At 39.2% G+C, this 13,329-nt stretch overlaps 1 protein-coding gene across 8 annotated transcripts in view; it reads left to right on the forward strand.

Annotated features, from left to right (window-relative positions):
* FMN2 (formin 2) overlaps positions 1-13,329 on the forward strand; it is a 172,901-nt gene that overhangs the window by 11,529 nt on the left and 148,043 nt on the right. For 6 of the 8 annotated variants that reach the window (XM_069010363.1, XM_069010362.1, XM_069010367.1 and 3 more), the window contains 2 exons: positions 233-281; positions 9,099-11,095. In XM_069010363.1, coding sequence (XP_068866464.1) covers positions 9,151-11,095 — 1,945 coding nt within the window. In that variant the 5' untranslated portion in view covers positions 233-281; positions 9,099-9,150. Of the gene's footprint in view, positions 1-232; positions 282-6,207; positions 6,249-9,098; positions 11,096-13,329 lie in introns of those variants that run through there. The other 2 variants (XM_069010365.1, XM_069010364.1) reach the window with 2 other exon arrangements.

Genomic DNA, 13,329 nt, shown 5'->3' on the forward strand with positions numbered 1-13,329 from the left:
GGCAGATTTCTGGCACAGAAGCAACTAAAATACCAGATTATAATGGAAACACCCTATTTAAAAGTCACAAGTCTTCTTATGACTTTTTTTTCTGTTTCTTTAGACTATGCTAAGGTAGCCTAACACTACTTTAGTAAAGCAGACACCTCCTGTAATAACACCCCAGGTGATCTGGCTCAAGGAAGACCATCAGAATTTTGTTAATTGAACATTTAATTGTTTTTTTCCCCAGGTGGTGTTTTTCCCTTGGTGCTGAGTACATTATTTAAAAAAATTGAAAGGTAAGACCTCTTAGGGCATATTTTATCCTTTGTATTGTAAACACATACAGAAAGATGAGCTGCTCTATGGACAGTTCACACAAATCTCTTTAAGTTTAATTTAGGGCTGTTCCTGAGTGTTTAAATTTTGTCTACTTGAACATCTTTCCTGAACACAAATGAAATGGAAAAGTAATGTCATTTAATGTGTGAAACTGACCAACTCGGATGTTGCGAAGGACTCTACTTTCTAAATAATTTTATGTAAGCTCTTAATATGAGGATATTGGCAAGGCTGGGGACAGATCACAGTAAAACATTTGCTTGACATTTTTCTTGCCAGTTGTTGCATTACTTAATGCCTGTGTATTACTTCAGGTTCTATAACTAATTTCCTAAAGCACTCTAGGCTGCAACATTTTCATAGAATCATAGAATTTGCTTAGTTGGAAGGGACCCATCAGGATCATTGAGTCCAACTCCTGGCCCTAAGCAGAACACCCCAAGAATCACACCATGTTCCTGAGAGCATTGTTCAAACACCTCCTGAACTCTGATAGGCCTGTTGTTGTAACCACTTCCCTGGGGATCATGTTACAGTTTTAGGAGAAATTAAGACCTTGACCAAGCAAGCACTCCCTCAATTATAACTCCCTACACTCTTTGCAATTCTCTCACACCTAAATTTTCAGTAATTAAATTAAATTTCCTTAATCTCTTTTCTACATTTTTTCGCAGTGTAAACTCTATCTTAAAATATAGGGAGGCAAATATTTCATTCTTTCCTTTCTTTCTGATCAGTTCTTTTTGGATTGTGACACTGTAGAAGACTGGAATCCAGCTAAGGGTATTCACAAAGGGAAAATGAATCTGCTGCATAAAGCTAAAGTGAACTGTATAAAAATTAAAGAAAAAAATAGATGATGAATACAGAACATCCTTTACATTGTCAGTCATGATTGACAATATTTGAAAGACATGGGCATTAACATTTACTAATGTTATCCAAGAACCAAAATATGGAAGGCAAAAGTAAAAGCAATTAAAATGTCTGAACTGTAAACTGGTGAGATAATTTCATTGTATTCCTTATCCACAGTAATACATGAAAGAAAGTGATGCTTGGTCCTACATGCTTCTACTCATTACTGACTATCTATCAAGAGCTGGAAGTGACTCCTTCCATCATAGCCACAGCTGTGCCTCTAGGTACAGCTAACAAGACTTTGGATTAAAAGATAAAAAATGAGTGATGATACACCATTTAAGGACAGGACAGTTATCATGGGTAGGAGAGAATGAGATTAGTTAGCAGAAGGGAGAAATGGCACTGCAAGGGGAGGTGCATTAGAAACTGGCAAACCAATGAAAGTGTTTGAAATGATCAACAGCTTCAGAAAAAGGAATGAATGAAGATAAACCAGTATAGGAAAAGAGGTGCCATTTTTCATCTAGAAGCAGGTCACCCATCATATTGAGGATATTCTTGATCTGTGGATTACCTTGGATACATCAGGAAATGAGACAAGATATCAAACAAAAAAATCTTGTAGTGGTAGACACTAAGTCAAATGAGTTGCTCAGGACAAAAAAGTCGGTAGGACAGTTAATACTAGATACTTGGTCAGATGAAGATGTTGAAGTTGAGTAAGAGACATAAGACTGAAAGACTGGGAATGGGTATAGTGAGCAGAACAGCAATCTGGTAAAATTTTCAGTTTCTATTGCTCACAGAATGAACATTCAGTTCCCTAACTAGATCACACTAATTGTTCTATTTGTTTAGCCCTACAAAAGCTGTAGTGGTGGCTTCTATGCATGTCATAATACCTTTGATATAGAAACCTCATCATCTTAATTGAATTTCATTGCCTTTGTCTGGGCATCTGGGTTATTTATCTGTTATTTATTATGTTTCTTCTGTCTTACTGTAGTTAAATAGTTTGCCACCTGTTCATCTGCAACATACTTCCTTTATTGACAATCAGGACCTTAACTCAGCTTATTACGATAGCCATTCAGCTGACAAAAGGAAAGCCATTTTAACCACAAAAGCAGTAGGAATTCACTGTGCTAATTAGGCTTTGGTCCCTCATGCTAAGGTCTAACTGAGGACATAAAACATAAATTATGGTTTGAGCCCACTTTACATAGTTACAGCCATCTCCATGCAGTTAATTTCCACCACAGCTAGTTCAGCCTAGTGAGGCAGCCAGGACTGCTTGGGTGTTAGCAAGCACTGTGTGTAGGTGGACTTCTAGCCCAGCTGATGTCCATTGTCCTGCTTTCTAATTGTCAAAAGTATTTGAAACAATGCAACAAATTAGTACAAAATCAAAATAATCACATTTTTTAAACTTCCCTGAGTGTTTTACAGAGAGAGTTTCCCCCAGGGTTGTTTCCTCTATGGAGAGCATGATGGCAATTGACAGAAGAACGGCTGGTGTTTCAACAAGAAATGAAAGCTGATCAAACGCACTCTTTTTTTAATTTGACCCAAATTTTACACATCCACATGTGTACATGCAACAGAACAATAACTGATGCCCAAAATAAGAGAGTAAAAAATTAGTATCATTTATTCTCTTCACGTATTTTTAAAAACAATCAAAGTCATTGGTTGAGATTTTTAAAAAACTTTAAAAAGAATCTCAGGAAAAACTGATCTTTGACAATTTTTCCTTGAGACTAGTAGGTAATTTCTGCAGTAAAAAAGATAAAATTAGAGTGCTAAGTACTTTAGTTAATCTCTTGTCTCCTGCAGAAAAGGACTAGGCTCAAAAATACGCCATTGTTTCATGACATTCTGGGCTCTCTGCAGGCAAAAAGGTTCAGTGATACGATCAAAGTCTACATTTTTCAAACCTGTCATTAAGTACTCTGGGAGTTGTCCAAGAAAACCAACAAGACAATATGTAATTTTCCGCTTGATTTAACAGAATATGTTCTTTTCTAAGGAATGAAAATGAGGAGGCCCAGTTTCCTACAGTTTTGTGTTCTTTGTTCCTTTCTCTATCCTCTAGTACAATAAATCTTGTCCACTCTCATTTTTTCCTATGACATGCTTGCTTGTGGTGGGTAGTCCTAAACTACGTTAATCCTGTTTGATCGACTGACACAGCCAGTTCTGCTTATCTTTCCCCCCTCTACGCAAATAGTGATTCTGCACATGTGTGAATTTTGCAGGGGTTTAATGGTTTCCATCTTATAAGTTTGGTTGGTGTTTCCTACTGTGTTCAAAAGCTATTATGATGTCTGAAGAAATAACCTTATTGCTTAAATATCATTCGTTAGGAAATAAAAGACTTACTCCAATTTTTTTTATTGCACTTTACAGTGGTTTAAATGGTAGAAACTGTTTTTTCTGTGCTTTGACAGTCTGGTCAGCAGATATTTTGCTAATTGTTTTTTTCTTGGTGTGGCCTAAACTGTGTTGCATTGAATTTGTTCGGCACATACTAACAAACAGATGCTGGCAATCTGCATTCAACATAGAATTTGTCTGAAATAAACTTTGTGCAAGGAAGAGGGGAAACTATGCCACAAGATCCCTCACTTTTCAGTTGCTAATAGGGAACAAGCCAGATTTTCAGACTTCCTTATTGCTTGGGTTTGGATACAGTAGTAGTGTAGTACGCTGTGCTCCAAATGCAGGAGTATCTGGCTGTAGGATTTGCAGAGGCCTGGACTTTTGGAGCTTTCTGTGACCTAACCCTGAAATGTAATGCATACATCTCCAGAATGCTGGCAGGGGTTTGACTGCAGCTGTTCAGCCAACTCCTGCTGCATGAGTAACTGTGATAGGTTCTGTAGAGCATTTATGATGAAAAGTACATTTTACAATAAAGAAGCAGTAAGAATATGGAAATGCAAAGGGAAAACAATAAAGCAACTTATTGGAATGTGTATGAGTTTTGCTATGTTGAGCTGGTCATATTTTTAAACAAAAAAAGCTCTATTTCACAATACATAAATGTACTATTGCATTTAGGTGAAGAATTCAGGAGGTTAAATGCTTCATAGAGATTTTGGCTCCTAGCCAGTGGCCTTTTGCAGCATGTAGTTGGCAAACACTGCATTGCTGGAGACACTGCTTTTTCAGATACATTAATTTTAAATGATAACTCTCACTAGATAGAAATTATGAGAAAGAAAGTTCAGCACGATGTAGCAGGCATTTGAAAATCCTAGTCAATATTTTTTCATGCACTAAATAAAAGTTCCTAAGCAAGTCAAATCTCACCTAGAATCATTGCTTGCTAGGTTTAAGCTCCTTGAACCTTCCTAAAGGAAGCCTTTCAACAGGTAAACTAGGTTTCCCAGTAGCTGGATCACCCCTACTTAATATAAATACAATGCATATGGCATGATTTCATACTGCTTAAACAAGTAATAAAAGAAAAAGCAGAATCTAATATCCATTAGAAACTAAATGAAGCAAGGGCAGGACCAGCTTTAATCCTGGCCACTATGGTCTCTTAATTTACTTCATATTTTCTGATCTTCTGACTTGTCCCTTGCCAGTCATGCCTAGACCTTGTCAAGTCCTAAAAGGCAATTCTCCCTATAGCTGAAAGAGATGGGAGTGTGGGGGCAGGAAAAAAATTTCAGCTGCTTGGAGCATGACTTTAGCAATATAAGGGAATATTTAATGGTAGCTGATGCCTTCTGAGAAGATAAATTTTATATCGTGCTCAAAATGGCGGCCAAGGAAGGCTTCTTGATGCCACAGGACAGCAGGAACCGAGACCAGGTTCCAGCACTGGGCTGACAAGAATGAGTATGAAAATTCAAGCTCTAGTAACATAGATGGGTGGAACATCTTGGTCTGCTAAAACAAGTTTTTCTTCACACCCTCTGCATTACCATATGCCAGTAAGTGATGCGACACCAGAGCACTTTAAAACCCTGCTTTATCTCCAAACCAAACCCATGCTCATTTAGCCACTCATTAAAATTAATCTCTGCAGCACGTGTATGGCAGATGTGAAGATGCCTTGCAGCCATGTCTTCTCAGGGAGTGGTGTGAGAGGAGGGTGGTGCTCTGAGGGCACTGTCATGGCATCTGGGCCCTGTAGTACAGTGCTGAGGTTCTCACGCTGCTGCTGCCCAAGCCTCAGCCCACCTCTGTGTGGAGCCTGAGTCCCTGGATATTGAGATTCAGCCCCCTCTAGTCAGCCTCTACCCTGGCCTGCCATGTTGTTCTTAAACCCGGGAGACCACCTGCCCTTGGCTGCAGCAGCCTCATCACCCTCGGTACTGAGTTCCTAGCAGGAAGTGGCAGGACAAAGAGCCCAAGTTTGTAGCCTGACCAGCCACTTTGGGCTCCTGGAAGAGTACAGAGCCTGTCCCTCAGTCACTGTGCAGGGTGCTATGGGAACACGTGGCACAGTTCATTCTTTGCCCTCCACATCGTTGCTGCACGGTAGTGATGGTGCAGCATCACTGCCGAGAAACTGCTTTGGGTCCTTTGTGTCTTGCCAGCACTCCTGTGGATTAAACCCTTTCCTGAGGTCCTGTGGGTGAAGCCTAACCCTGCCCAAAGGCTTGTCCTCCAGCAGGCACAGCCTGAGGCAGTAACAGGCTGTTATCTCCACTCTACTGGGACTTGCTCAACAACTAATATTGAGAACTGAATGAAATATCACAGCCAGTAAATCATGGCGAAAACTCATCCACCCCAAGAAAGATGTGTCTCTTCGGAGCAGGCTTCCCTAGGCACCCCTCTTTTCCTCCAGGCAGCCTGTGTTTGCCATAGGTCCAAACTACCAGGATGCCAACTGGTCACCAGCATTTTTGTAAAGAATTGGAGGGAACACTCCTGACCCAACAGGAGGGCAGTGCTGTGCCTTGGCTGCGCTCCAGGAGGCTGAGTCCTGAGCCCAGGTGTGGGCAATCAGTGCTGCCCTTCCCCTCCCAGCTGATCAAGGGGATAGGCAGGCAGTGCTGGGGGATCTGCTCACCCTTCCAGGGAGGCTGCAGGAAATGGTAACTATCTTGAAGATAATTACAATCCTGTAACAGGTCTTGTGTTTTTAACAGGAATATGTTAACATGGAGGTCTCTGGGAGCACAAAGATAAGTTGTAAGTTTTGACTCTCCTCTGTGTGTTGCCATTTGCACCTCCTCAGCTTTGGAAGAGAGTGAGAGATGAGGAGGATCTCAGGTCTATGCCTGCAATCTCACACCTCAGTGATTCTGGCTGGGCACTGCAAATACTGAATCAGGCAGGCAGGCTCCCTGATTAGCCTCAGTAGCTTGTTGACAATTTATACCAAGCTAAGAATAAGTTATGCTAACTCAGAATGAGTTACTATCACTCTTAAAAATGAAATATCCTGCTTGAACACCTAAATCCTTTTCTTTTCCCCATTTAGTGTCTGTTGAAATTCTGTCTTTTTTTGGTGGAGAATATTGAATACTTTGTTAGCTTTTAAAATGTAGCTTACACTGATGCCAAAATGTTCTGGTTTCTTGCTAAATTTCTTTTTGATAACATATTTTTCTTTAAAAGCTAAAAGACTGACTGAGAATAAACAGACCCCAAAACATTAACTTTTTAAAAAATGTAATATATTTAAACTTTGAAAATATCTATGGCTCTACATTATATGGGTTTTTTTGAAGAACTGACTCATCAGGATGTGCTCTGTGAAGACTTCTAGGAAATAATGCACCTACATGATTAAAACTATTCTAAGTTTCTAGTTTCTAATTTAAAAATTAAGATTGATCTTTAACTTCACTTTCTTACAAGCCTACCTGTGTCAATGGCTTGGTTTTGCAAAACAATTTGCAGAGTAATCACTGCTGGTGAGTTACCATTAGTTGTAATGGAAGTGTATGGATTCTGCCAGACAAGTTTACAGAGAAGGAAGGAAAGGGAGTGTTTTAGAACATTAAACTAGTTCTATGCTTCTGTAACACATTCAGGCCATTGTATCTTTCTATTACTCCTGCAGTATGTTAATTTCTGGTAGGTTTTAGTGGGAAAAGAGTTTTTAAGTGAGGTTGGAAGATACAAGTACTCCAGTTGTAATCAAGGCTTAGATCCTTGTCAGTTCTAGTCAGTGAAAATACCCATCAGGGTATTATTCTACTACTATGGTTCTCTCAAACTGTGCCTTAAGTAATTCTGTGTATCTTTAACTGGACTGAAATTATATGCTCATTCATATGCTTTTTCAAATACATAATAATGATGCAAGAGGTAAAACACTAAAACAAAGCAGAAACTAAGTAGGATAGCATAACCCAAAAGCAGGAATGGAGTAAAAAAGCAAAATCCTTAATATGCTCTTGCAGGTTTTGCTATACTAGATCTTGTTAGTATATTTATAATTTTTAAGTGTTAAAAGCAGAAAAAAATAGATGTTTGACTTGGTTAGATAAGAGAAAACTAAAAAAAGCCAACCCAAACCAAATCATCCCACTGAGTACACAAAGTCATCTGATCCTCATAAAACACTCAAGTTTTGTAGACAAAAGGTTTCTCATGCCTGAGCCACAGGCCCCTCAGGACAGGGCTTACGTCAGAGCAGTAAGTGACCAAGAAGCACAAGGAAGAAATGATAGTTCAAAATAATTTATTTGCATGTGTCATTGTATTCTTTCCAAACTGAATAAAGAGAAATTATTTGCGGTTTATATAACCAGAGCTTATATTTTTAAAGGTATTTAGAAATCTTTGGAAAAATAAATAGTGTGTGTCTTGGGGGGAGGGGAGGATATGCCTGTATAGTTTTTCAAATGTGGATGATACGCCTTCTTTAATGTATATTAAGGCAGAGGAAAGAAGTGAAATCTCTGTTAGGAATTACACCAAAAGTAGGAGTTAGATAAACCGGTAAATTGTTTCCCTGGAATGATGTATTGGTTTAAGCAATCCCTGATGGAAGGGAAGCTCACAGCTGTGAGGAATACATAAATTCTTTCACAGAAACTGAACATAATAGACCAGACAGTTTAGAGATGGTAAATTATAAGCAGAAAATTTATCTAATTACTACTTGTTTGGTGTTGAACCAAAGTACTGGACTGCTAAACTGATCCAACTTGGCAATTTGGCATTCTCAAGCCCTTTTCCTTCTATTACAGTTATTTTAAGTCTAAATTTTAAAAGTGGAAGGAAATATATGTCTAAAAGTTCAGGAAATATATTTATGAAGTATTGATGCTTATACATCTAAAGCAAAAATTAAGGAGAAGCAGCAACAGATTAAAACTTTTGCACAAGCTTCCAAAATAGTTAGGAAATATCAGCATCTAAATCAATTATTAAATATGTAGGGCAAAATAGATGAGTACTTCACTGTATCTTTTTCCCTAGTAGCATTTGAATACTGCTATTTTTCTTATTTGTTTTATCTTGTTTTGTGCCAGATGTTCTTATCAGGGAAAACAATGGTGATGTGTTTTAATATTGATGAGTTGATTCTCCTGGGAATAATAGTGTATCTACCTTCTCAGAATACAAATTGTGGGAGGCTTTCTATAGCATAATTACCACAACACATTGAATTTTAAGTGCAACTATTTAAAACTGTGGAAAGAACTTTCTGTTTATTATCTTTGTTTTATCTACTTTAAGAGGAGAATGACTCTTCTTTTAAAATTATGTATTGTTTTGATGGCCTTTAAAAAGCAAGCATTTAAATCATCAGTGGTAATATGTAATCTGTCAAAGCAGCATATGCTTAAGCACCTTATAAACTATTAAATTATCATAATATTTCTCTTTCCAAGTTTGTTAGTTTATTTGTTGAAGCAATTGCAGAGCAGTTGCAGAGTAATTAAAGTACCTTGCTTTAACTTTTTTTTCTTCTTTTTTCCCTTCAGGAACTTGAAGTACTGAAATTATAAATGATTTGGTGACAAAGCTGAGCTTGCAATGCAGGCAATAAAAACCGTGGAAAAAGAAGTGACTTTTATAAAGGAAATACTTTTCACAGAATCCTTCCTCAAGCACCAAGAGTGCAGCAGAAATCGGGAGAGCGGGCAGCTCCAAGAGCAGCAGCCATTGGAAGGAGCTGTCTGCAGCTCTCAGTGCTGTACTGAGCATGTCCCAGCGGAGCCCAGTGCAAGCAGCACATTATGCAAAAAGGCAGCTCTAGCAGATGGGAGAGAGGCACAGCAAGCATTTGCTTCACTTGCATCACCACCGCTTGAAAACAAACCTGGATCGCTAGAGGGGATCTCGCCAGCAGGCCAAAGGAATGAAATCCGGGAGGATGGCTTGATTGTCAAAGGTGTTGCACTGCGAAAAATCATGGGGAATCAAGATGGGAAGCTAAAGAAAAATACAGGTGATGTGCAAGAAGGAGGAGAAGATGCCTCTGGGCCCAAGGATACGGACGGCACAAAGAAGGTATCAGGAGGCAGAAGGGGACTGGGGAAGCATGCAAAAGGAAGCGAATCGGGTAAGAAGAAGGGTAAGTCGGACTCCAGGCCCTCTGTGTTTTCAAATCTGAGGATCAGAAAAAATCTGTCCAAGGCTAAAGATGGGAATAGCAGTTCACGGGAGGATGTTTTGGAAAGCCAGGCCTTGCAGCCTGGGGAGCTGGACAGTACTCATTCAATTGTAACCAAAACTCCCGATATAAGCATCTCTGCAGATGAAGGGGGTCTCTCAGACACAGATGTTGAACATTTTGAAATCAGAAATGAAACTGCTCCAGCTGCTGCAGAGACACAGGATGGACAAAGGACCAGCTCTGGCTCTGATACGGATATATACAGTTTCCATTCAGCCGCAGAACAAGAGGATTTGCTTTCTGATATCCAGCAAGCTATTAGACTGCAGCAGCAGCAGCAGCAGCAGGGGGCAATTAACATTGGAACTGAGGACCTTGTCGCCAAAACAATGGGCCGACACATGGCTAATTCACAAGCAACCTCCTTAGATTTCGAACGGTTTTTTTCAGTAACTACCACTGACAAAGAAAGGAGCCCAGACACGGAGGGGGCTGTTCCAGCGGTATCGGAAATTGTGGAAAACCTTCCTGTCTCCGGTGCCACTGAATGTGAACCGAAAGAAGCGGTAAATGGCACAGGCTCTCCTGGTAACAGCTTATTTGAAACACAAGAACGTCAGCTATTGATTGAGGAACAGCTCGTTGCTGGAGTGGATGCTGTAGCCAGTGAACGACAAGATGGTTTGAATAGAACTGCAGTAGAAAACGGGTCTGAGACACACAGCTCCACACAACCTTTTCCAGCCTCAGTGGCCGATGCTGAGGCTAAAATTGCTGAAGTGCAGGCTGTTGATTTTCAGGGCTCAGTAACAGAGGGTGGTATTTCAGATGCAGGCCATGATCGTGCTGCTGAGACTCAGGAAGGGAAACACACTCTGTCAGCCAGCCGAGAGGAGCTGCGTAATGGTTTATCCACGGAGATGAAAAATGGCAGTTTGTCCTCTGAAGGAACAGCAGACAGTCCGATGCTTGGTTCCCGATGTTTTAAGCCCTATCTAATTAATCCCTGTTACATCAAAACCACAACTAGGCAACTGAGTTCTCCCAACCATTCACCTTCTCCCTCCCCATCCCAGAGCCCGCTTTTCACAAGGAGGCAGGATTCCTTCCACAAAAAAGAAAAAGTCTCAGTCAAGAAGAAAAGGTCTGCTAGTTTGGCAGGTTTGTTTAGTCGTTCTGCAGACTGGACTGAAGAGGTGTCTAATCACAAAAGTGAGATCACAGAGAAGGTGAGCTCTGCAGACTATTTGGAGCACAAGGGGTTTAGAGAGAAATTTCAAACAGAAAGAGTGCCTTTGACTCATTCAAGAAAGTCCTCAGGGGTCCAGGCTTCTACAGAGACATTTCCCAATGTCTTTTCAGGTGAGTGATATGTATTAAGGGTTGTTTGGGTTTGGTACTTTTTTTCCCACAATAGCTTTGAAAATATTTTTTAAATACTTTAATTCACTTAATGCAATACTTTCATTCATTATCATCTTTACTTGTGCTGACAGCTTTAAAATCCAAGGCCTGATCTTACAAACACAGTCTCATTTCATCAGTCTGCCAATACTGCCAGTAAAGGAAGTGCATAACTCTGAAGTTTTTCATTCTACTTGTCTCTGTCTACATCCTGTAGAAAAAGGCAGAATGCCTTAAATTATTCTTGTTGAAAAATGCTAAAAGCTGCACTGTTGTAGGCAGACCAGCTCTCTGCATAAATAGATCTTTCAAATGTGAAGCTTTCTGTAACCAGGATGCTGTTTGGGGTTTTCTTGTGCTAAGTGCTGTTGTTCTAATGTACAGTAAACATCTGAGACCTGCACCTGGTGTTAGACTGAGGTGATGATGAGGATTTGCTTAGTACAAAAAGGAAAAAGCCATGCAAGCACAGATGGACAGCACTTCAGAAAGGAACCAATTTCCTCTTCAGAAGGGGGGAGGAGGAAAAGAAAAAAATGTTAATGTATTGAAGGGCAGCAAAAACAGAAGAGGAGAAGGGAATGTGGGGTTGTACAATTTGGTAGCTGTGTCAGGCTGCTGCTTAGGCTACATAAGGTGACTCATTCAGTAAAGTATTCTTTACCTTGCCTGTTAGGCAGCTTGCATCCTGTCACAATGACATGGGAATAGAGAGTTCACAAATGAAGCACTGTGAGTAGATGGTTGTCTTTTCCTTCACGCTGAAGTTATTTCCCCTTTTTCTCCCCCCCCCCCCGAAGTTTCTTTATAAAGGTAATATATTCATAAATAGGAACATTTCTGCCACATAGGAGGTATGTATACAGAGAAAACTCAGCAGCATATTCCATATATTTTTCACTTAAGGAACCTGTAGAACTAAGAGAATACAGAGAACATACCCTAAGAGCACCTGTTATAAGATAAAACTGGTTTTGTTTTGAATGAAGTCAGTTCTAGATGCATGAGCACAGTAAGCATGTCTGTGCACAAGCTCTTTGCAAAAAATGGAATGAGATTTTTTTTTGTGGTTTTATGAAAAGTAAACAGAAGAGTATGATTTATGAAATAAATAACTAACATTACTTTCTAGATTCAAGTCACAACTCTTTCATTCTTCAGTAGTCTTGAACAAAAATCCCCAGTTTCAGTCTAGAAAATTAGAACTCAAATTTTTTAATACAGAAAAAGCCAGTCCCCTCTGAGACTAGCCCTCTATGAAGTGAGCTGAATCTTTTTTTGTTTTAAATCCCTTTCACCCATTTCTAAGACTTAATTTCAGACATACTAGTTAAACTTTTCCAATTTGAGGTGTTCACTAATTTCAGATTTATAGCACATAAAAATCACCCCTTTTTTTTTTTTACCTATCAACATTTGGCAGCTTATAAAAAGCTCAGAAAAATTTTAATTGCCACATCAGTAATTAGACCTTATAGTGGTGCTATGACAGAAATAAATTTTATGTGGTAAACTTCAAGAACATGCTATTTCTTTTTGGATACTTGTTTTCTGAGAAACAGAATTTTTTGCATTTCCTCACAAGGTTTTGATTTGCTTACTAAAATTTTTTGGTTTGTTTTGTGTTTTCCCACCAATACTTCAGACTGTTATTGTGAAGGGACCAGTGTCCAATGCAACAGTAGTTCTATCTCTTATGGAAATCACAGTGACCCTCATTTGCATGTACATACCAGCTGTCTTTACAGCCAGAGGACAATTATATCTTTCAGTTCATGCAGAAAAGCTTAAAGTGAGGGAACTGGAAATGACTCATCTCTATTTGGCCATTCATAGTTTTAAAAAATGTATTTACAAGCTGAAATTTATCAAGAATTTAAAAATAACAAGTGGTGTACATAAAAAAGGGGAATTAAACTTCACATTACTGTTCCCATAAACTGCAAGAGCAGAAAAGCCTCTAAATAAACCATTCTGCTCAGCAATGATTACAGAAATAATTTCCTTGTAATTTGATACTACTTGTGAAAAATGTTGTATTTTACTTGCATGCATGAGATACATTGATTTGAGGATTAGCATCAGGCTTTTAGAAATAACATTCTTTATAGTGGGATATTTCTAGCTTAAAAACAAAAAACCAAAACAACAAAAACAAAGCAAAGGCAAACCCAAACAGCTTCTTGCCTACA

Source organism: Aphelocoma coerulescens, chromosome 3 (genome assembly GCF_041296385.1).
Source record: "Aphelocoma coerulescens isolate FSJ_1873_10779 chromosome 3, UR_Acoe_1.0, whole genome shotgun sequence".
Lineage (NCBI taxonomy): Eukaryota > Metazoa > Chordata > Aves > Passeriformes > Corvidae > Aphelocoma > Aphelocoma coerulescens.